General features: G+C 36.3%; 4 protein-coding genes across 9 annotated transcripts in view; 2 read left to right on the top strand and 2 right to left on the bottom strand.

Moving 5' to 3' along the window:
• LOC129240200 (bifunctional heparan sulfate N-deacetylase/N-sulfotransferase) overlaps positions 1 to 3,040 on the bottom strand; it is a 355,141-nt gene extending 352,101 nt beyond the window's left edge. For both annotated transcript variants that reach the window (XR_008582037.1, XM_054875832.1), the window contains exon 1: positions 2,684 to 3,040. The gene's annotated coding sequence lies outside the window, so the exon portion shown is untranslated. The remainder of the gene's footprint in view (positions 1 to 2,683) is intronic.
• A 4,897-nt stretch (positions 3,041 to 7,937) lies between these two features.
• LOC129240203 (peptidyl-prolyl cis-trans isomerase-like 1) lies at positions 7,938 to 8,641 on the top strand. The gene is made up of 2 exons (XM_054875835.1): positions 7,938 to 8,091; positions 8,166 to 8,641. Exons 1-2 carry the CDS (start codon positions 8,003 to 8,005, stop codon positions 8,611 to 8,613), a joined length of 537 nt encoding a protein of 178 aa, XP_054731810.1. The 5' UTR covers positions 7,938 to 8,002; the 3' UTR covers positions 8,614 to 8,641.
• On the bottom strand, positions 8,617 to 9,889 carry LOC129240201 (BLOC-1-related complex subunit 6). Of its 2 annotated transcripts, XM_054875833.1 has the most exons (5): positions 9,484 to 9,888; positions 9,326 to 9,415; positions 9,069 to 9,265; positions 8,852 to 9,012; positions 8,617 to 8,792 (listed from the first exon to the last, which is right to left on the bottom strand). In XM_054875833.1, exons 1-5 carry the CDS (start codon positions 9,803 to 9,805, stop codon positions 8,747 to 8,749), a joined length of 816 nt encoding a protein of 271 aa, XP_054731808.1. In that variant the 5' UTR covers positions 9,806 to 9,888; the 3' UTR covers positions 8,617 to 8,746. The 2 variants fall into 2 exon arrangements, with proteins under 2 accessions (XP_054731808.1, XP_054731809.1); XM_054875834.1 differs by lacking the exon at positions 9,326 to 9,415 and having other exon boundaries at positions 9,484 to 9,889.
• A 1,005-nt stretch (positions 9,890 to 10,894) lies between these two features.
• LOC129242949 (G-box-binding factor-like) overlaps positions 10,895 to 25,009 on the top strand; it is a 114,697-nt gene continuing 100,582 nt past the window's right edge. For 3 of the 4 annotated variants that reach the window (XM_054879915.1, XM_054879916.1, XM_054879917.1), the window contains exon 1: positions 10,895 to 11,544. The gene's annotated coding sequence lies outside the window, so the exon portion shown is untranslated. The remainder of the gene's footprint in view (positions 11,545 to 25,009) is intronic. The other variant, XM_054879918.1, reaches the window with a different exon arrangement.

The following is a 25,009-nucleotide window of genomic DNA, read 5'->3' as shown; positions in this document are numbered from 1 at the left end:
GGTTTTCCCTTACGATATCCTGTAATTTTTTCTACGATTTCTGGCGTTGTTACTGTTTTTGAATTTTTGAACCCAACGTTTATCCAGCGCATCATAACAGGTGATGAGACATGGGTGTATGAGTTTGACAGGCGTCTGAATGGCGCTATCCACATGAACCGAAACCCAAAAATCACATCACAGTCGGTCAAAGTGAAAGTCACGCTACTCGTTTTCTTTGATTATCATCGTGTTGTGCACTCGGATTGCGTTCCAAATGGTTCTACGGTAAATAAAGAATATTATTAGGATGTTATGCGACAAGCTAAGCACCTACCCTGCCAGAAAGCAAAATAGATTAATGAAACCAACGCAAGACTTAGTCTTGTCGAGGCCCTATGCTCCCTTTGAGAGAGAATGTGCGTAGGAAACTGCCCAATTTGTGGAAAGAAAATTCATGGCTCTTGCACCATGATAACGCACCGTCTCACATGGTTCATATTGTAAACACTTTTTAGACCAAAAACTCGACAAATATCATCGAACAACCGGCGTATTCACCGGATTTAGCACCCTGTGACTTTTTCCTTTCCCCAAAACTTAAACTGCCACTCTGCGCACGGCGCTTTGAGTCGATAGAGGCCAGTCGGTAGAGGAGAATTCGCTGAAGGAGCTGAAGAAGATCTCTTCAAACGCGTTTAAAAGGTGCTTTGATGACTGGACTAATCGTTGCCATTTGTGTATTGCTTCGAATGGAGCCCATTTTGAAGGCGACAAAATAAATTTGGATGATTAAACAATTATTTTCGTTTTATTGAACAATTCCCAGTACAGAATGTACTAGCAAAATTTCTCTGATTGAAACTGTTAACTGCTGAAAAAGAGTTGTTGACATTGCTGACTCTGTCAACTGCACTCTCTTTTACGTGTTTTTCAAGAACGTGATCGATTTTTCATAATTCCCACTAAAAATGAGGGTATATTTTGGATGCATCTAAATATATTTTGTTGTTACGAATATATCTTGCTTGTTGCCTTGGTAGATTGTAGTAATATTGATTCAGTCCCGCATCCAGTGTATGAGTTAGCATAGCTGAGTTGAAGTTGACCAAGAAGCCATTGTCCTTCAGAGTCAACATAAAATTGTTCATTGTAAGACGCACAGCACAAATTGCAGGCGAAGCTCGGTCAAGCGCGCAATAAAGGTTATATAATATTATAGGTATTGTATGTATGTATATAGAAGAATATATGTATGCATGTGCAGCAAAATATTTATGATGCATAAAACCATAAAAAAAATTAAAACTTCTACAGGCATTTTTTGAAAACAAGAGATGTAAATTTTCTATAAATTTAAGCGCGTCTAAACTTACTTTCCTGCCTTGCATTACTTTTTTCTGCTTTTATCTTACTTTTTGTCTTTTAATATAATTTCAGCGCTGCGGATCAACATTTCTTCTATTAGTCTTTTGGTCTTTTGAACCGCCTTTTTAATTGCATTCCATTTTCGTAGATTTCCTTACCTAGTTATTACTTCAAGGCATTGATTTGTGTTTTGCTTCTTTTATGGCTTTCAAATTCTTTCAGTTTAACACGCATACAGGTGTAAATAAGAATGCATCTGCATACACACACATACACACTAACGTAGCTGCTGCTTACCGCTGTTCGTAGGCAGTTGGCCCACGCATTCCATCCACGACTGTGTTCGGCATGACTTGGCACCGCTAATTCAATCCAGTCGGTTAGCCCTGCACTATTCACTCTCTATATACCCGTATATACATACATATGTGTATGTACATATGTACGCTACAAAACAAACTTTAACGAAATAGTAGAGAAAAAATGTTAAGTGACGAACACAAGTCTTAAGCATTCTAATAATGGTACGGTAAGCTTGGGCCCACTAAAACAATGACTGCCACTTAAATTTCATTGAATTTTTATCTCAGCAGAAAAACCAAATAACGCCAGTGACAGCCGAAGTAATTGTCTACGTTTTCTATTTTTGTTTATTTACCCGTGCTATTGTTTACACTGCTTTATGTTTTTTAGATAAGAACTTTGTTTGGTTTGACTGTAATTAGTCGCATTATGTGTATTGTACATACTATCACGGGCATAAGTATTGGCACACCTGCCATTATGAAAATTAGTAATTGTGGGAAATTAATAAAAATAGATGCAATATTCAATTTTTCTCACATTTTCTCATTTATTATTTAATGAAATTTTAATTATTATTTATATAGTCGATAAAAAAAAATTACACGACTTACGAAAGTCGTGATTAACTTTATGGGTAACCTAAGGCTAGATAGATAATACGGCCAAACATGCGGCATGCGCTACTTAGCTGCAGGAGAAGCAGATTGCGGTGTTAGAGTGGCCATCGCGGCCCCCGGACTAAACCCCAATGAAGAGCAAACGTGCAAATTTGTTTATATGTAAATTTAAATTCAAAAATAAAAAACTCAAATAGTCAAAACTGGTAAAAATGTTGAGGTGCTAGATTTTTTCGCGACCTGTACGTTCGTTATTGGTGTTGCAATAGCATAAATTGAGCTCCATATTTTTTGTTTTCATTCTTATAGCAATCGTTTTTTGATAATATGCAAATAGCGGTACACAAATAGATAAGTAATAAAAAAGAAATATTCTAGCAATTAAAAACAAAATTTGTAAATGTTGTACTCACCTTGCGAAACATGGAGCTCTTAACATTCGCTGGGAAGTAGGCAAAGGTTGATACCATAAACTGCTGTTGCGCTGTATCCTTTGGCGTTTTTATTTTACACTTCTTTGGCGCACTTAAAACCATTTACCCTTATTTTTTATAGCTGCTGCAATTACTGAACGCTATTTCAGTCATTTTCGGAATCGGCGGGTTTATTGTGAAAAAGCGCTTTCGAGGTTTGCAAGGCGTTAAATTTTTTTTTTATTATTGTTTATCTCATTTAACATCAAGGGGATAACTAATTTTTATTTTCAGAATTTTCACGGTTTTAGATAACTTGAATTAGTTTTTTTATTTATGAATTATCTCACTTAACATCAAGTGGATAATTAAATTCTAGTTTTCTGCACTTTCACTACGAGCGCACATACACAGATACACGGTTAATAGCACACATAACATAAATATGCATACTGTGAGGACATTTTCATTAAAAAGGCATGATAATTTTGGGCAACTTACTAATAATTTTTTTTTTTTAATAACTATTTTTTTTAATAACTTTTTTTTTAATAACTTTTTTTTTTTAGAAGTGCATTCAGATGTGCACATATGTACGTATGTATGTAACTAAGACGCTAGAGCTCTTTTCCTCATGTTTTCCATTGACCTTAGCTTGATGCTCTCATTACATATGCACGAAACTTGTATGTGTGATTGTGTCGAATCATGGTTTTCAAGTTCGAGTAACTTTTTTAAATGTAAAATAATCACTTATTTTGAAGGGGAATTCAATTTAACAATTTAGGAATAATATGTGATATACAACCAGACCACATGACCGACGTTCCCACGACAGTCGGTTCTACGTTACCGGAACGACCCGGATTTATATCCGGCCAAGGGCTGTCACTTCCGCACATATATGTATGGGGAATGTTTAAGCTACAACAACAACAACAACCAGATGACGACTGCTTTGGTCCAATTTAACAAAGCCACAATAATTTCTAGCTTAAACACATAAAGCCTATTTTTGAGATGGCCTCATAGAAATAAGCTCTACTGCGTTTATATTAGGCGATTACTGCAGAAAATTGGAAAATATTTTTTATATAAATTTGGTTGTAATAAATCGATTGTTTTGTGGTGGAGCAGCATCTTATTTGGCCATCATGAAAACCAAAATTGTGTAAGTAACTGCGACTGCCACGTCTCCGGGGGCTCAGCAGCAGAAATCTACCCGCTCATTTCACACGTTTTCACACATTCGTCCAATCAGACAAAACGGAGCGATGTGAGCGAAGGCTGTGTGTCCCCGGTTACGTTAGCCAATCAGCTGATTCTTTCAAATTCACTGAGAGCTGGTTAACGGTGGATATTGAGCATACCTCCTTAAGTTCTTTCACCATGGTTGTTGAGATGGCAACGAAGTAAGATGAGCGGAGACTGTGTTAATTTTTTCATATGTCTCCAACACAATCTTTTTTTTTAACAGCCAATCAGCTGTGTCAGCCGTCTGTCAGCCAATCAGCTGATTCTTTCAAATTCGCTGAGAGCCGGTTAATGGTCTAACCTTGGCTACATCTCTAAACGATATCACCTTGTAGAATGAATTCGCCTAGGGGAAAATTGTGCAATAAATTAAAATATGTTTCCTTTGCTACTGTCGTCTGGCAAAGCGTTCGTTCGCCAGAGATTTTAAGCTTTTTTTGCTGCTTGGCGTCGTTCAAATTAACGTTCACAGGTGTATTTTATGCTTCTAATATAAATACTAATTAAAGTAAAATCATATAAACAAGTCTAAATAACTTTAAACTGAATAACAAAAAATAATGGAGATCAGTTCCTAATTTCATGCGGTATTCAAATTATGTGGTTAGCAAATTTAAAAACTTCACCCACAAGCAACTGGAAAACTGTTCAAACGCAATCAAATTGGAACATGGAAGACCCTGCTCATATATAAAGAGCGTCGAGCAAGGCGCATTCATTGTGCGCCTTGGCGTAGAGCATATTTACTATTTCATCAACTTTCACTTTTATTCGTAATCACTCTCGCTTGTCGTTGCCCCACCACCCACACTTGTATGCACTGCCACTTCGCCACTACCGGTAATTTAGACGTTACGAACGACACACTAATATTTTCCTTTCGTTAATACTATTTAATTGGCAAAATAACACCATTCCAGTGGGTTGTCTCAAAAGTTCTATGCGTTGTCTACCTTTACATATCGGTTTCGCCTACTGTTTTGTTCACGCCGTTTAGACTGTCACAAAAACCTGATGTTACAATCGGAATTAGGTGGAACTGCTCCCCATTTACTTTTAAAAGCACAATATTTTTACCACATTTGCAATTTATTTTGTAAGACTTTACTCTGCCTCACGTTTGTGCAAAATAAGTTGCATACAAGGAACAACAAAATCATCGGTTCTTGCGTTGTCTTTACGCATTCTTTGCACTTCTTATACGTTTTCTTCTATGTTTCTTTGTCTCATGCCTTGAAAACAAATTGACAAGAAATCAGGAAACTTTGTTATAACTAAAACTTGATTCACGTCAGTAATTAAACAATTGGAATACGACGGATCCAATTATTACCTTCGATCACATGCATTTCTTATTTGTAACATTTTTCGTTTGTTTCCGAAACTTAATAACAATTCTCCGCAAACTAAACTTTACGCACACGATGAAAGTTGTTGAATGAAGTGAAAATGGGAAGAAAGCAAATGATTTTGACATTCCTTTTGTTGACAATTTACAAGGCAAGGCGAATTCATAAAAGGTAACTTCGGTAGATGAACAGGGCCATTTACAAATAATTTGTTAATGTAATTTGGTATTTTCAATGTCGCAATTTCAATAAGAATGTAAACAAACAAACAAGGTAATAACAAGGAAACAGATCAGTTCAACATTCGATATACCAAATCGCAGCAAAAAGAAAAAATCAGGTCCTCTACCAAAATCACCTTGTGAGCCTTTCGCCGTGTAACAAAAAGACGACAGAAATTGAACTCACTAACATAGTACCGCGACACCTGTGTGTGAAATCAAATTATTAAATATTCTGGCAAGTGTACAAGTGACATGAGTACGAAAATATTAACCCTCAAGCAGATAAATTTTTGTATCGAATGCTACAAGAGTTAAACAAGGATGATTGATTGATGACATGATTGCGCCTTCCCAAATCGCTGTGTCATCACGGCGCATGAATAAACAAACAAAAAGAAGGCGAATTTCATATTTGAGAAGAGGGAAAGTAAGCGAAAGCAATGGAAATAACCAAACACAACAAATTATGCATACACACACACACTTTCTTGCCCTGGTGTCATCCGCAAACAAACTGCATTTGGAGGCTTTATATTAATTTGTGCGTTCTCATTAATTTGCTTAGTTGAAATCTAACAAAGCCATTCACTGAATTTTCACAAATATGTAATTTCTCGTACTTGTGTTTACTTTGTTCATTTGTTTTGTATTGGAAAGGAAACTGACGTCAGACTTGTCAAAATCGCGAAAAATAAAGTAATTGTTAATTAAACTAAATATACTAATTTAAACTCATTTAGCATCCAAGGCAATGAAACCCTTTCGGACTTAAGGCACATATTTGCGCGGCAGAAGCTTATGACCAGTGAAAAAAATCTCAGAAAAAGGGATAATCGAAAAAGAGGTTGTCTGTAAAGTCGGTTTACTGGCAATAGTTTAACGTGACAACGTCATAAGAAAATACTGATGGAATGGCTGCAATTTTCAAAATAAATTTTAATTTTATTTGTTTGATAGATACATATTTTGTATGTATATAGAGAATGAGTTAACATTAACATAACATAATATACTTTAACATAACATAACATAACATAACATAACATAACATAACATAACATAACATAACATAACATAACATAACATAACATAACATAACATAACATAACATAACATAACATAACATAACATAACATAACATAACATAACATAACATAACATAACATAACGTAACATAACATAACATAACATAACGTAACATAACATAACATAACATAACATAACATAACATAACATAACATAACATAACATAACATAACATAACATAACATAACATAACATAACATAACATAACATAACATAACATAACATAACATAACATAACATAACATAACATAACATAACATAACATAACATAACATAACATAACATAACATAACATAACATAACATAACATAACATAACATAACATAACATAACATAACATAACATAACATAACATAACATAACATAACATAACATAACATAACATAACATAACATAACATAACATAACATAACATAACATAACATAACATAACATAACATAACATAACATAACATAACATAACATAACATATCATAACATAACATAATCACGTCAAAAAATAATAATAACATTAAAACAACAGGTATTATTAACAAACTTGGTTTTATTTTAAATTCTTCAAGTAAATCAAATTAATAATAATCAATAAGAAGGCATATGCAAATACAAATACGTGAATTTATATATGTACATATGCGCATATACGTACATATATACGCTCACTTAAGTAGGAGAGAGCAAGATGTCGAACGTTGCCGTTCGTTTGCTTTGTTTGCTTTGTCGTTCGTTCCGCGCTTTCGCTTGCAGTTCATTCAATGCAATGAGCAAGATAACGACAAATGAGCAAGGTAACGACAAATGAGCAAGGTAACGACAAATGAGCAAGGTAACGACAAATGAGTAAGGTAATGACACATTTTTTCGTGCGTGCAACCGGCTAAATCGAATTATAAGACGTTATCACGTCAAAAAAACTGATATACTTTTAATTACTTACGTGCGTCCATAGGCGTTTTGGTCTGTTATTGCTTATTTTAAAATGCAATATCGATTTTCGCATGCTTATTACTGCCACAGCAGCTAATTGCGCAATTAAATTAGATATTCTTTCTCCTTGTCTTTTCTTCATATAGTTATTAATAATAATCCAAACCAATTTCGATGAAGAATAACCTTTTTCTTGACAGCTGATTGTCAATTTTGCAGGTAATCTGCCATAGGTGGTGAACGGGTGTATTAATTTTGTGGATTCATTGCTAATTACTGCACATGTGAACGTACGTTATGTTCATTCAAAATAATACGGTTACTAATAACTACAAACGCGCCATGTGGCAGCACAGTGCACATTTTCGTTATATGGCAAGGTAAAATATAACCCTAAAAGTGACAGTAATTTGTTTAATTTATGTGTTGTATTTTAAATACCTGCACTTCTAAACACAATTTCCTAAATAATAAATAAAATGTTAGCTACAACAAGTAGTGCTGCTGCCTCTGTTTCAGGCATTCCCGACAAGGCATGGCAACCGCACTTTGTAACGCTGGAGACAACGTAAATATAAGCATTTCATTGCTAGCTTCCATACAAAATATTTTATTCCTCAAATATTTATTTCATTTGTAAAGCATGGGCGAAATCACTGTTGAGCTTTATTGGAAGCACGCACCCAACACTTGCCGTAATTTTGCCGAACTGTCGCGCCGTGGATACTATAACAACGTGATATTCCATCGCATCATTCGTGACTTCATGATTCAAGGTGGTGATCCAACTGGTACTGGCCGCGGCGGTACTTCTATTTATGGTGGCGAATTCGCTGATGAAATTCATACGGATCTGAAACATACGGGTGCTGGAATACTATCGATGGCTAATTCTGGTCCAGACACCAACGGTTCTCAGTTCTTTATTACACTAGCGCCTACGCAGTGGTTAGATGGCAAGCATGCGATCTTTGGACGTGTATATTCAGGAATGCAAGTTGTAAAACGTATTGGTATGGCAGAAACAGATAAAAATGACAGACCAGTAGACAGTGTGCGTATTGTGAAAGCGAAAGTTGAAAAGTACTAAATATACATAAAACTATTTTTTATTCTTATGGAACATTATAATTAATTAAAATAATAACACAAAAATGTGAAAGATGTCAAAAGAGGGGACAGGCGGGATTCGGCGAATTACCGTTCGCCACCAATGGTTTATCCTACATCGTCCCATCGAGCATATCGACGAGCCGCTTGATTTCTCGACTAAAAAAAATATAAATTGTACATTTTGCTCATAACTGCATTGCGTAAATTACACTTACATTCGCTGGCCCAATTGCTCTGTTGGCTTCATTGATTTGGTGATTTCCTCTGTCTTTGCCATGATAGTGTACATGCATTTGATGTTTGCATCCATGCTATCGGTCAGTTTATTCACTGCGTTTTTGTGTACCTCAACGTTATCGGCAGTTATTGAAGATATCTGAAATAAATGGTGTTTTATTGAGTATAAACATGAAAAATCGTGATAGAAATTACAGAATGTAGCAAATTGCACAAGTTTTCCATCAAATTGTCTATAGAAGCGGCCAAATATTGCGCTTCTATTTCAATGTCATTCAATACATTTGCGTCGATTTGAGGACGCTGCGTTTGTAAAAAACGTCGTGTTAGCAAATTACTGCTCTTGTTTGGCACCGAAGGTGTGCTATTGTGTGAAGCGTAACTCAATTGATCTAAAAGACAAACACAAAAGTTATTAAAAAAGTTTAACTGTAAAGCTTCCAGAAATCTACCACTTCGTATTTTTTCTTCAAGATTTTCAGCTACGAAGTGTCGCATTTGACCATCTGTACTGGTTGCACCTTCCAGCTCATACGGAAAAGCTAGCGCAACAAAGAGTAGCTTTTTTGCAAAAAATCAATAAGTAACTTTGGAAATATTTTGATCTTACACGAATCACAGTGCAATGAGTTGGGGCGCCTTGGAGTTTTATTTTCCTCGAATGAATTGGAGTCATTGTCTTCTTCATCTTCCACATCTGGTTCGCCCACACTGCAGTGCCGTTCTATTTTTTCCGACGCTGTGGTATCCTGCATTTCTGGATATTGGGCCAGAAAAGGAATTTCACTGTACGATGAAGGTTCCATAGCGCTCGATGAAGTCTTTCTGGTTTTATACGATATTCTTTCTGCTTCACTATAATTCTCGTCGTTTCCTAAATCTGGTATACCATAGCGTGGTCGTATGGGAATGTCTTGACTTTTGCGAGACATTTCCAAGCAAAACTATATAGGAACTTTAATTACAAATACGTTCGCAGCAAAATACACATTCGCACAATAATAACAAATAGAATATCAGCTGATGCTGCAGTGTATTGTCTTAACCCACCAAAGATGAAAGAAATAAAAAAAAAGTTATTGTTTAAAAATCAAAATTTGTACAATTTTACTTAAACATTCAAGCTTCTTTGTGTGTTGTTACTAGAAGAGCAGTTGATTGTTTTGTGAATTTTGGCAATCAAAGCAAGGCACATTAACAAGATCATTTGATTAAACATTTTTTATAATTTTGCCCGTTCTCTCAGTTTTCAAAGTTTGTTTGCCTTTTACACTGTTTTTAAGACCGTGTTCATACAAGGCAACTTCATTGCTTGCAATTGCGTTGGTTTTTACTCTGCATCTTATAACGACATTGAGAATAATGCAAACACAAAGTGTTTGACCGAGCACGAACAACTTAGTGGCCTCTCCTTTCCTACTTTCACAATTTACGAGCTGCCCCCATAAAAATTGCCTTGTATAAACGTGGTGTTAGAGAATTCTTATATCCACTAAATTCACGCCACTGGCAAATTTGACATTCTAGAGATTTCAAGCAATAGCAAAATTCACGTTATATTTTTTTTGCTGTTCTTCTATTGCCTTGTAGATGTGCCATCATAATTCAATCTAGCAATTGCAAAAACAAAATAGATGCAAATTTTCTTCGCGCTTCAGTGACTTCACCTTCTATAAACTCGCCTTGTGAGATAGGGTGAGAAAGCAAGAATAATATTCATTGATGATGGATGAACTGATAAGTGCAAGCGAGATGCTTCGGCTGATGCTTTCGGCCATTATTATTTACAATTTCAGGGTTTACGTGTTGCAGAAAGGTTTTAGATTAATGCATTTTGAAATGTGTTATCAAACAATTTTTTAATACACAAGTTAAATATATATTAAAATAAATGTAAAGAGGTAATATTTTTTGTTTGTTTTTATTAAAACTAATTTTCTGTGCTTAATTTCCAATAACAAACTGGCTTTCAATGCTATAATTGACGAGCACAAAATACATCTCTGCGTTTTAGTGCCGAATTCACTACATTTTTGTCGAATCGTCGTTGAGTATTGGTGGACGTGTCGCGTGTACGCGTTGTTTGCGTGAAATTAGTAAAGCAGAGTTTGGTATCTATTATTAAAAATATAGTGTAAAGCAAAAAAACCAAAGTATACCTAGCTACGTACACTTTAATTTACACAAATATACTCAAAATATATGTACGAATATTAAAACAAAAGTTTCGTAACCTAGACGTACTCGTACATACACGGTTGTCGGTCGGTCGCAAAGTCATAGTTGATAAAATTTTCACAATATCGAAAACCACAAGTTACGTTATGGTTAATAGTGAAACAATTGAAAAGTATGTAAATTTAGAAATATGAATACCTAAAAAGTCGTATACCGACCAAAATTATAGTTATTTGACAAGTTGAATATCTGAGAAAATAAAAAATCAAGTAAATGGTGAACAAATGTAGCTGTGAGAGCTATTGGAAAGGCGGATACGGCTAAGAGTGTAGAATGTAGTTAAAAAAATAAGTAAAAACAACGAACAAAGTGATTGTGAAGCTTCAATTGCAAATGTTTGTATTGCATTTTCAGCTCTTGGTTTGAGAAAGTGCAGCAAAGGTACAACACAACAAGACCGGAGCAGTCATTACTGCGCACAGAGTGACTATGCGTACGTATAAATAATGTTAGAATATTTCGTGGTGTGTATGTACAGCTACCGCAGGTCTATACTTATTTAACCCAGGTTTTCCGGTTGCCCAATCTCCCAAGTTCTGTTCACTTTTTCAGTTAAAATTAACCAATAACTAAATTTCTAAGAAATTGATAGCATTTGCCCTCAAAAAGCAAAATGTCCAAAAAAGTTCAAAACACAAGCTTGCAAGTTTTAATATGGCGCTAACCAGAGACGTAGAAAAATGGAAATGTCGTGTTATGATAATTTGAAGGGACCGAAATAAGCCATCGCTAAAATTGATTGTTTTTATATTCTCTGAACTAAGTTACAGTCTAATAGTGCAAATAGTCTAGACATAAACTTAACATACGTTACGTAAGAACTTAAGTATGTTTGCTGAAGGTGTCATAGTAGTTTACGTATATAGCCTCACCCAAATAAATAAGAGCACGCAATTTGTTCAATTTTTTTTACTATTAATTTTTTTGGGCTCGCAAAATACTCTTAACATAAGATAATTCCTACCTCTTGTAACTCCATATATTTCAGCGCCTATGTCTTCTGGTGACTTCGCCCCATCTGTATACCAGGGCATACTTTTGTAGTTTCGTTTCAAGTGTAGGTGTACTCAAAATTACTTTATCGTCCAGTTCAATTCTGAACTTCTTCTCAAATTTAATGACTTTATTGATATCATCCCTGGGTAGCTCGGCATGTAGGAGCTGCAACTCAATCCGCTTCTTAGTTCTTTTTCCGATGCTGCATAGAGTTGTTGAGGCACATTCTTAAGCCATTGCTTCAGGTAGCGCAGGTACCATTTAACTTACGTGCCGCGCAAACCAGTCCTTCTGGGATCATCCAATGCTGCAGGTTGTCCGGGCGGCAGGACAGTCGCGCGTTTGCCCCTCCTCCGACTACCCTTTGGACGATTCTCCCGACTTAAAGTGCCGAGGAGGTTTGTGGCTCCTGATTGATGGAGATGGCATCCGGTTTCGCTGCTGGGATACCTCCGTTCGGTTAATAGATCGACCAGTGTCAGATCTTGTACTTGGTAGCGACGGATTCATCCCACATTCCATTTGCATTGAGCTAACGCATGCGAACTGTCAATTTTAGTGCATGGGGAACAATTATTGTAGATGTATTTTTACGAGGGTATTTCATTAAAAAAAAGTCTGTTGAAAGCATTCCTTTCATTTTCGAACAAACAAAAAAAGGCTAATTAAATGAAAAATAATAAATAAATTAGTAAATTTATGTATTCGCTGCCTTTATGCGTAAAAAATAGGCTAATGGGGCTAGAAGAAACTTCGTTTTTGTTTTTTTTTTAATTTTATAATATTGCCACCACAAAAATTTCGTATAAATGAAAATATGAAAATTTCGTATATAAAAAAATAAAATAAAACATATGAGGTCTGTGATGAGCGGCCTAAATTTCAATTACATCTTGTGAGAGATTTGAGTGTGATCAACGTCCTCATGTAGAGGTAGCGAGTTTTGTAATGAAACTAGATTGGCGAAACTTACTAAATAAAAATACTCTAAACTATGGTTGTCAAAAATCGCCCACAGCTGAGATGACCCGATTCCAAAAGGCATACCGCGGTTGCATAAAAGTGATTAAAATTCATAGAAAATCCTATCAAAAATGACGTAGAAATTCGTATATTCCTCAATAAAGCTCATTATTATAGGTAAGAAATATTTTAAAAATATTTGCCATTGTAAATTTTCCAAGTCAAAGATATTACTTTCTATGTTTTTTGTGGATATTGTATTGTTTTTAATGTTACCATAAAAATTGTAATTTGGTATAGCAACACCGCCAATACACATACACTCAAGCAAAAAGACTAACCACTCGCACCATCGCACACTTGACTGCCTGTCAAACCCACACAAAGGGTGTCTGTCAAAAAATAGAAAGAATAAGAGTGTTTTTACTTATATTTTTGTACAATGGATATGACAAGGTAATGGATTTCGAGAAATACTCAAATTATTAGGAATCATATTTCACAAACAGCGAGGATGGTAAGCTTGAAAATGTATGTTAAAATTTGTGAGCTAGGTAAAAAAGGTCACGAAAAAACGAAACAAAGAGATCCTTCACAGTTATCTGTCACTAATAAAGTTGTTCTTGCTAAAATGTTGGCCTTTAATTTTCCTGACCGTGTTGCATGGGACATTTGTCATTGAATTATTTTTTTTTTTATAAATAAATAAAACTGATCGCTTCAGACACCCAAATCGTCTCAGAGATGTAAGCTTTAAATTTTAAGATACTTAAATCCACAATTTTACTATTAAATAATTTTCATGGTAATAATAACACTTGAATTGACGAAAAGTTGCTGAAAAACCATTCACATAGTTGCAGTTTAATTTGAAAAACTACATCACCGCCGCAGTGTGGGCAGTCAAAAAGCAGTAGCCGAAAATTAAACTTCATTTCCAAAAAGTTTCGAAAATTACATTGCATGCATAGTGTGATTGCTATTGAAATACGTTCTGAGAATCATTGGATTGTCAGGCTTACGCAAGCATTTTATTGCCATGTTTAGCGGTAGCCTAAAATTTGTCGATTTATTTTTACATATTACATATTTAAATATGCAAAATAACCTCCCACGAAAGTTTGCTTAACGTTAATGGAACGGATTTATATCCAGTCAAGAGCTTTGTCACTTCAGGTGCACTCCTCCCATCATACTTATCGGTAATGAATATGCTGTTACAACAATAACAAAAAGCGTTTTAAAAGCATAACCATTCCCCAGAAGTATGTTACAACAATAACAAATAGCATACTCTCAATGTACTAAAGCGTTCTTACGACACTCGGTTCTTCGTAACCGGAACGACCCGGATTTATATCTGACCAAGGACTGTCTCTTCAGCAGCATTCCGCGTATATCTATGGGAAATGTTTATGCTGCTACAACAACAACAACCCTAATCTGGGTGCTCGATGGTGTACTAAAAAATCTTAAGGGGGAACACCACTGTGAACGTGTGAAAATTAAGTGATTTTCATGATTTTTTTTTTGTAAGTAGATGATTACTTGAGGATTGGACAAATTATAATTTATTTAACATATCGCACTTGTTACGTTAAAGCGTAACAACTCAAAAAGAAAAGGAAAAGAGTAACCACTCAAAAATTTGTTATTTTAGCGCAACTACTAAACAAATAATAATGAAACAACCGTTATATTGTTTTTAATGATATTTTCGTGCAATTACATATTTTTTCCCTTGTAATACCTATATTATGAATATTTACGGACACAGTTTTTCGTCTCTACTGAAAATGTTCAGATTTTGAGTTGTTACGCTTTAACGTAACAAGTGCGATATATTCACCTATACTGACACAAATTTTTATTAAAAAAAATTAAAAATTACAATTGTTATTGATATTAATGCTGGTGGCCACGATACAGCGGTGAAAAATCATCTGAAAGCAAAAATCTAAAAAAAATTCTTAATCTATACATCAATGATAGCCATGATGGGGATTTTTTTATATATTTTTTTTTAAGAGAAATGAGTTTGAAAAATGAATTTGTGTTTTTTCCTTTTTTGTGTTTTCGAACGACTATGTACGACTGTAGCCAAAACATGTACAAAAATTGAAAAAAAAAATTAAAATCGGTTCATAAGTCTTCGAGAAATCGAGGTCAGAAAAGTCGTTTCAAGTTTTCATTGGCCGTTGTAACTCACTACCTGCACTTATTGTATAGGGTATAACTTCGTCAATTTTCAAGATTTTAAGTAACATTTTTTTTACATATTTTTGAATATATCTACTTTAAGAAAATGAAAAAAAAAACAATTTTTTTTTGAAAAATCACAGTGGTGTTCCCCCTTAAAAGAATTTTCACTTTCCGAGTACCCAACAATATTTGCTTTACCCTCACTGTGCATATTGGACAATTTAAATTTGTTTTATTCCATTTCGACCAGCACTCGTTCGAAAATTTTACCCTCTACAGTTATGTAGGTGTGCGTTTTGTTCGCTCATGAAATTCTTTACGAACCAAACATTCGCCATAGGCCAATGGGAAATGCGACTAGAGTGATGGCTCTTGGCCCGATTTAAGTCCAGTTCATTTCGGCGGTATAGAATTGAGTTGATTGCTAGCCAAAGCCTTTAATTTTGGTAAGTCATAGCATGTACATATATACATACATAAATAGCATACTTTGTATAATCTTAGTCCAGTCCTGAATTTTTGTTTAGTGTCCACAGAGAACCTATAAAACTTTTGAAGAGTATATTTGTATATTCTCTACTTAGCACCCTGAAATAATATGTCGTTCATAGTGGCTAAACCTGTTCGACCACTTACGAAAAATTCGTTCGCGTTTTGAAACCAAAACCACAGCCAAGCCTATAATAAAAAAAAATGAAAAGAAAGATATGTCACAAATAAATTTATATCGATGGGAATTACTTTAACCGAAATTCAACTGTATTTCTTTAGAGCTCAGTGCGCAAAACTTTTAATAGTATTCACATATGCATGTATGTATGTATGGATGTATGTATGTATGTATGTATCAAATAAGGTTGACGAGGTTTCGTGTTTACTATTTGAGGTTACATACATATGTACATATGTACGAGTGTGTGTGTTGAGGGTAACTGTGTTCATATTTTTAGATTGCGTGGGTTTTCGTGCTCAGGGGGCAAGTAGTGTTGTTTTGAAACTTTCCTTTAACAATTTAAATGGTGGAAATAACCATGTACATATATTGCTTTCCCATAGAAACTTAAAACCAGCGCAAGCAGGAGATGGAAAATGTGAGTCTAAATTTTAACTTAAATAAATCTCTTGTGCACCTAACCTTAATTAAATATGTTTGTGATTTATTTTGATAAATTCTAGTATTAGTGAGCTGTCATCGCTTCGAATACTTGATTACAATGCACCCACTTAGATATTTACGTATGTACATCCTTTCGGTGCCTTCCATATGTTTCCCCAGTTTGTATAATTTCTTTCCTTTTTTGTTGCCTGTTTATTAACGTGTTTTCCCCATGACCCGTCAAACATGTTGCAGTCAAATATAACTTCATATCATTCAGTGTTTTCCTAATCAGCGTGAAGCATAGGCACCACCCGCCTACACCGACTCCTATTATATCTTTTTAATGTTCAATTTGCGCAGTTACAAAGATATGTATACACACACGCACGTGCACTAACACGGAGTATGACAATCGCGCTCAATGAATTGCAGGGAAATTTTAGTCACTAGTTGTGTTGTTGGTTTTGCGCGGCCTCCGCTACTTGACGCTTGTCTTATGCCACGTTGTCAATGTATCGACCTCTCGTTTTCATTGAGTGAAAGCAAAGGAGCGCCGAAGTGGTGGTAGCGCTCGCAGTAAACTCTATTTCGATTGTAATCCCAGAATCAAGAGTTGTTCCTTCTCAACTACAAGTGCTGACGTGTGGGGAAAACCAATTTCTTTCACTCAGTCCCCGACGGCTCGTTTATCCTCCAGTGCAAGCATTCGTGGAAGTAGTGAAGTTATTCATAGGAAAAACCACTTTCATTTCTCTATACGTGTCCATGTACATATAGCAGATACTCATGAGTATGTCCTCTCTCTTCAAAGTGTTCTCTATTTAATTTTTTTTTGTTGGAATTTTTGTTTTTGGAATTTTAATGCTCACAATAAGTCAACATGTAGCCAACTTTTTTGGCTTGAAAAAAAAAATTGTTCAAAGTAGGAGTCCAATAAAAAAATATAGTTCCAGGTAGCACATAAGTACACAGCCCATACTTGATTGAAGGTTTCTATTATTTTTTGTAGTAAAGTTCTCATTAGTCCTGCAGTCAGTAGAGGGATTAAACACCTTAGCAGTACACAATCATATGCGGCTCCTGTGGATCGCGTGCCATAAAAGTTTTAACGGAAGCAAAGAATCTGATAGATGCATAAACATTTTTTAAAGAAAATCTCAGGAGACCAAAGGCACGGTGGTGAGAAAAGCCAAGCAAATATTTAAGTAGCTTATAGTTTTCGCAAAACATAAACTAAGAATGCTAACAGGCATTCCCATTAGCCATTGCAGACTGCGAGACTTGCCCCTCTCAAATGCGACACAATCTCAAGGGAAAAAAGAAGAGTTTCGCTCAGTATGGCTAAAGAAAGAAAACATGCGTTCACCACAAATAAATGTCGCACTCGATGATGTTCAATCTGAATCCTTTTTCCCCACCTATGGCGTACCACAAGGTAGCATTCTGGGTCCATTGCTGTTTATCTGTTTATAAATAACATTGCTTCTTGCTTTTCATTCGCCAACTTTCTATTATACACCGACGATCAGAAGACTTATTCAGTCGTTAAGAATACTGCAGATATGATGAAACTCCAATCCGAACTAGGTAAATTATATTATTTTGTGTCTGCGATCATAACTTTCTTTAAATATCAAAAACGGCGTAATAACACTTAATTTACCGATCTGTACACCATAAAACTGCTTTATACCTCTTTTGTTCACTCGCATCTGGAGTATGCTGCAATAATCTGGCGCCCTTTCCACCAGTTCCTTGTTGATAGCATAGAGCAGAAGGTGTTTCTCAGATTTGCCTCACGTTCATTGGGTTTCTCGAATCCTGAAATCGCCCGACAAAAGGAGGTCAATATAATCTTTAACTTTTATTTTTTGCCTTATCCAAGAGGTTTATGACTGTCAACTACTTTTGGAATGAATAAATTTTAATGTTCCGTGGAGGTATCTTCGTGTTTCGTTAGCTTTCTAAGCAGATGATGTTAGGTAGAATTATGCACGTAATACACATGTTGTTGTTGTTGTTGAATGCTGCTGAAGTGACAGTCCTTGGCCGGATATAAATCCGAGTCGTTCCACTGACGTAGAACCGACTGTCGTGGGAACGAAAAAATTAACTCATGTATACTTCTGGCCCCTTCTCAAGGATTATAGATTACTAGATTTGGCCTTCAAGTATGGTGAAACACGAAATTGAGAGAGCAACTTCTACTGTCACGTCACCGGCGATTCGGCAGCAATATTCTGTCGGCTCAGTTCACACGCATTCACATACTCGTCCAATCAGTCGTTCAGACTGCAACGAAGAAACATACATGAAGATTAACTGTGTTGATTTTTTCGTATATCACCAACACAATCTCAGTTTTGTTTTTGTAAACAAACGGCTGTGATGACCCCAGTTACGTCATACATTTTTTACTAGGGCTCCTCATTTTTCTCTCCCTCTCTCCCTCTGGTCCTTTAAATAACGAAAAACACTAGTGGAGTACCGACTTAGACAGTTCTTAGTAAGGTTGCAACTTGAGAAATAATTTTTCTAGAATGAGTAAAAATTAAACTCTTAACGTAGCATGAAATAAAGCCATTTAAAATTTATTTCAACTGACTTTAAAAAAAGGGCAATCTTCGTCTACAATGGCATTTTTTTCGGAAAAAATTTAGCTTAAGAGGTTTCTACACTAATTTGCAATAACCATAAACCATAACAAGAAGGAAAGAAAGAGTCCAATATGACAAGTGAATGGGTGAAAAATGGAAAAAAGAGCAACGGTGTTCGTCGAATTGACGAAAATTACTTGGTAAGGTTGGGGCGTTTCCACGATAGTTCACAAAAAGAAGGAATTTTATATTCGAGTGAATGAAATTAATAGCACAGCATTGCTCCATTGCCATCTGCTTCTCGTGAAACTGAATTTTATTTACACTATTATTATTTCTTCGTTAGAAAATGTCAATCCAATTTTTTGTTATAGTATTTGGAACAATTTTATGTGAAACGCTATTTGCTGCAATTTCACAAGTTTCCTGATAATTCGTCATATCAATTTACGATTTTAGTCGCAATAAAAAGGCATTAAATAAATAATTTGCGTAAGTTTTCCCAAAAAACCCCATAACCACACTTACATAGTTAACAGTTCGTTGCGAAATTTTCTAGGTTTCTAATTGAATTCTAGTTGTTATTTGTATACTGACAATGGCGCAATATTAAAGCTTTTGATGTAAATTGATGCGTGCTTATGAATAAGAGTGTTGTTTTTTTTTTTAGTTTGTTACCAACAGTTGTTCTTGTTGCCGGTTGCCGTTTACCCGGAGAATAATTTTGTATGTCGCCGAACACCTAAATATTAACGCTCCACATCCTTTCTTTAGACGAGTCACAGCGTGAAAGTGAGTACAGAGTGGGCAGGAGAGTGAGAGAGCAAGAGAAACCTGCTACATGCAAATATTTATGTGTCCTTAATGCGTGCCTCTTGAAGTTTTTGTTTTGTCCGCTCTATGCGACGTGTTTAGGCTGGTCTTCCTCTGCTCTGCTCCGCTTCTCAGTCGCCTACGCGCATACAAAATGCCTTTCAGGCGCCCTTTTCTTGAAAAAAAAAAAAAAAAACATACAATACAGAAGCAATAGCCACCCTGTACAAGAGTTAGTGGGGTTTTAGATTCGAATTAGGGGATTGCTGCTAAAAGCAACAGCAATCTTTACTGCAAAAGCAACTAACAACAATTGGGGGCAACATGAGATGCACACATCCATAACTACACATTTGCTTACGAGTCTTTTAGAGAGTAGCCACATTGGGAGGTCGCAGCAGCAACAGTAATTGCGGCAGTTAGCACGAAAGTAGCGAGGTGTATAATGAACATGCGCTGTATGGAGAAAAGAGCTAGTTAACGAGCAATACAGTTACGGAATCATAGAAATAGCGAGAGAGAGAGAGAGAGAGAGTAAAAAAGAGAGTAAATTATGCACAAATGAGCCACAGAGAAAATTTGATTCCGAAAGCTGAGGAAAATGGAAATTCAAGGGAAAACATACAACCATCGTTACCTTTGATTGTTTTTCCACGTTATCCTTTTCTGCTTTTATATCGGCTCTGCGCCCGCCTGGTATATTGCTGATGCGCCTGGATGGTGGACTGGCGCAAGGCAGTTAGTTAAATTGTTGGAACTTGGTAGTTGTCGCTCGTTGCCTTACACAATGATTCAGAGTGAATCACAACATCGACGAATGCGGACACTCAAGTTCGCGGTTGAAAAGTGGCCCGTTCGGTGCTTGAAGAAAGTCAAGCCAACCGAGCAAGCAAACCAACAAGCCACCAAGCCAGTTAGACAGCAGCTAGCAGCCAGCAATATCCAACTAATAATCAAGCTGTGAAGCAATTAATTGTACCAATTTGGTGGTGGTGGCAGTATATTTTGCCAAAAGTGATAGTGGTAGCAGCCGCACCTTTTATTAACACCAGCGGCTACCAAGGAGCTTTTGTGCGTTGCAGCATTGAGGACAACAGTGCAGAAAGGTGTGTGCGATAGTGAGTGAAATGAAACACGCGTGTTTTTAATTGAAAAATTTCCAAGTGTGTTCCAATTAAAGAGGTGTTTTTGTAAGAGAAGAGAAGTGCATTGGTATACACAACCTTTATATAAAACTAAGAAAATTTAGGTTTTATTTATTATAAAGGAAGTGTGATGTTTTTCCGTGCAGAATTGTGTTGTTTTTCTTAGCGAAAGACTGCGCCATAGCCATAGAGACTGCGATGATAGGAAGAGAAAATTGTGTTAATGCGACGACGACGAACAATATATGGAAGATAAAAATAAATAAAAACAACGCCTTACATAGCGATTTAAGGTAACCAGTCGAGCAGCAGGCAGATTGTGACTCGCCCAAAAGGCCCACACTGCCGTCATTATCGTTTTTGGCCACATACTCGGATGCTTTCATGGATGTACATGTGTATGCACATACGTACTAAGTGTCGTTTGTGCTGCGTAGTTTCTGGTTTTTGCTCCATAAACGTACACACATTTTTTGTCGAGTATACAGGCACATATAAACATCTACTTATATGCACGTACATGCATACAAACATATAGTCTGCCTACAGACGCGAGAGCACCTTTCCACTTTGCAGCCTCATTGGCTCCATATACATACATACATACCGCGTCAGCAGTAAATACAACAATAAAATCTTGTTTCTTAGCCCTCCCAGCGGCAGTTGAAAACCCAGCCAGTAAAGTAAACCCGTCAGCCAGCAAAGCAAAGCAAAAGCCGAGAGTCGAGCAGCCGGCAATCCAGTCCACCAACCTGCCTACCTACCCACCTTCGTCAAACGGTCCAACTGCCAACCCAACCAACAAGCGTCTGCGGCAAACAAACCGGCTTTTGTGAAATCTCTTCTACATTTTCTGGTTTTGCTTTACTGCTCTCCTTTCTTAATTCGCACGACACTTTTTACACTACATTTCGTATTTGTGTTGGAAGTTTTCCTCACCAAAATCTTTCTGACTACTACGTCTAGCTAAAGTGAAAAGTATATGTATATTCTGTTTGGTTGTTATTGTTTCGTCTGAACTGATTGTTCTGTGTGTTTTCGGAGTTCTATTAGTGTTTATTCGGTTGAAAAGTACAAAAAGAAATTCTCCTGCAGACAAAAGAAAATACCATAAAGAAGATCAAGCGAAAATAAACTAAAGTAGAAAGTTACAAGTCAATATGAATACGATTTTGGTGGAAAAAAATATTGAAAAAATAATTAAATAAAGTTTTGTTTACAACTCCAAGTTGTGCAGAGTATTGAAAACTGTATTAATATTAAGATTTTTTAAATTTTATAATAGATTTTAAATATATATGTATTTGGCGGCCGCCGTAGCCGAATGCGTTGGTGCATGACTACCATTCGGGAGTGCGTAGGCCAGAGTCTCCGCACATTAAGTACCAAAATGAAAGGTGCAAGTTTTTTCTAATAGCGGTCGGCCCTCGGCAGGCAATGGCTAAGAGCCGAGTGTATTTCTGCCATGAAAAGGCAGAAACTGAAGGAACAAAGTAGGAGGAAGAGTTGGACTTGCGCCCACAAGTAGAAGGAGGAGCTCGGCTAAACACCCAAAAAGGGTGTAGGTGACATATATATATTATATAATGTATATACATGTAGACTTCAACCAAATCAACTTCAACCGTTAATATCAACGCCTTTATGCGTTTTATTTATAAACTGATACCAGATATCGATACCCGAGTCATTCCGGTAACGTAGAACCGGCTGCCATGGGAACGGCACAATTACGTTCTGGATACTGTAGCAGGTTAAACTCCTACCTATCCAGAATCGACCCCGACATACTAAACATATGTCCAGCATGTGAAGGCACCCCGCACGACACTAACCACCTTTTCACATGCCCCATTAAACCCACTCATCTAACACCTCTCTCCCTTTGGACTCAACCCGTCGAAACAGCTAGTTTCCTGGGCCTACCGTTAGATGAGCTAGACGAAAACGACCGGTAATTACACTACACTGACAGGGCGAAGATACTGCTACAACAACAACAACAACAACAACAAAAATATCCTCGTTCCCATAACAGTGACTTCTACGTTACCGGAACGACCCGAATTTATATCCGGCCAAGGACTGTCACTTCAGCAGCATTCACCGTCCATGTATGGGCAATGTTTATGCTGCTACAACAACGACAAAATGTCCAGACGTAGTATTGACTGATATTTCTTGAAATTATCAGAAAATTTGTCGACTTATGTATGACTATAAAACTTCAAGTAAGTGATTTAGGCTTTTGACTAGAAATTTGAATATTGAGCTAAAAAGGCAAAAGTATGAGCAAATAATATGCTCCGTTTCGCTAGTACAAAAGCCAAAAACGACGATAGAATTTTTATGCTGATTACAACGGTACTTGAAGTTTTTATTCGTTACTGGGAGGTTACACCACCGATTTTCCTCTTTTAATTTTCGATACTCTAACACATTCTTATTTTACTAGTTGACTGGGCCTCTGCCTTTAGATTCTACCTTTTAAGTGAGTTTCAACTTTGCCTTGTGGTTTTTTATGCAATTTCTTCGCGATTTTGCTTTGTTGTTTTTGTATGAAATTACTTCCCAATTTGAAAGAGCGAATTGAATTTTTTGATAAGAAACCCGTAGATGTGAGAAAATTTAAAGGATGTGTGGCATCAGCGTTATCGAATTTTTTTTGTTTAGCTTCGTCGTGAATTCAGTGAATTCATTAATTATATTTCAACTCACTGTCATTAGCGCATCTGCCTTTTCCATGGCAAACTTTGTAAATTAGCATCATGGAAAATCACGTTGATATTCTGAGGGCAAAGCACCCGTTTGCGGGTAACGAGATCTCTGACTTTTTAGCTTGAATGGGCTCTGAGGCCAACTTCTTTGGCCCGGAGGTCGTTCTGCCACTCCTTTCTGCAGCCATCAAAGGCACGGTTAGCAAACGGGTTACTCTAACCCACAAGCAAGCTTGGCAGGCTGAGAGGGGCTGCAGATGGACTAAACTGATGTTACCTGTCATGTCCGACCGACTGTCGCATTTCCTCCAGCTGCTTGGACTGATGACACACCATTTTCTATGGGCGAAGCACATTGAAAAGGAAAGCACTTTGGACAGTGCACTCTGCCCAGCATGTGGAGAGGAGGATAGACGGTGGACCATTTTCTGTGCGTCTGCCCCGCCATCGCTCGAATCAGGCTTGAGGTCTTTGGCACTGATGTATAAACAAGATCTACTCAGATTTCTTCGGAGGTTGAGTAGATTTAAATAAAATTAAAAAAGGAAGCCGATTGCAGTACAATGCACTTAATTGTGTCTGAGTGCTGTGCTTGTGGTACTGAGTGGTAACACCTGCAGTTTGTTTTAGATTTCAGGATATACTCAAATACTCCTTCTTGAAGTAATTTGGCTTTGCTTCCATAATTGTTTGGTGAGTGCTTCTGAAGTGACAATCCTTGGACGAATATATGTAAATATATATTATATGTACGTCTATTTTTCGTGATTTTGGCAAGTCTAACGTCTGTTCCCTTACCCTTAACTTACAAACGGTGGCTTTTTCGCACTGGCAGGTTTTGGTAAACTGTTACAAAAACAACAGCAGTTAATTTACTATAGCTCGAGAATGTAGATTTGATGACCGATTTTGAGTGAAAACTTCTGCATTGCAGGATATTTTGACTTTTAACAACTCTCTCATCTAATGAGTCATATGTGACTCCCGAGAGCGCCTTGAAATAAGTTCTTGAGTCATACAATACCAGAATAATATAAATCTACATACATATGTACATATGTACATAAAATACTTTATGAAAATTATATATTATAACATAATGGATCTTATTTAGCGTATCAGAAAAAAAATATGTAAATATGGTCCATTTTTTTCGCATTCTTGTACTTCTTTCCATTTAGGTGCCTCGGCATGCAGCAACAAATTTAAGAGCACTTTTTTTCATTAAAAAACTTCTTATAGGAAATCATCTGCTATGCGGAAGGGACAAGAAAAAATCGTAAACAACGTTAAAAACTTTACACCACAAACAAGTAAAAATTAAAAGGGTTAGGTTCATGTAAACAGAGGCGTGATAGAAAAGAGA

This window comes from Anastrepha obliqua, chromosome 3, assembly GCF_027943255.1.
Source record: "Anastrepha obliqua isolate idAnaObli1 chromosome 3, idAnaObli1_1.0, whole genome shotgun sequence".
In the NCBI taxonomy this organism is placed as follows: domain Eukaryota; kingdom Metazoa; phylum Arthropoda; class Insecta; order Diptera; family Tephritidae; genus Anastrepha; species Anastrepha obliqua.
This window is presented reverse-complemented; position numbering and strand designations above follow the sequence as displayed.

Coding starts and splice junctions, on each gene's coding strand:
- LOC129240203 (XM_054875835.1), top strand. CDS start 8,003: ATGTTAGCTACAACAAGTAGTGCTGCTGCCTCTGTTTCAGGCATTCCC. Junction 8,092..8,165: donor TTTGTAACGCTGGAGACAAC/GTAAATATAAGC, acceptor TCATTTGTAAAG/CATGGGCGAAATCACTGTTG.
- LOC129240201 (XM_054875833.1), bottom strand. CDS start 9,805: ATGTCTCGCAAAAGTCAAGACATTCCCATACGACCACGCTATGGTATA. Junction 9,266..9,325: donor TGAAGAAAAAATACGAAGTG/GTAGATTTCTGG, acceptor TTTGTCTTTTAG/ATCAATTGAGTTACGCTTCA. Junction 8,793..8,851: donor GAGCAATTGGGCCAGCGAAT/GTAAGTGTAATT, acceptor TATTTTTTTTAG/TCGAGAAATCAAGCGGCTCG.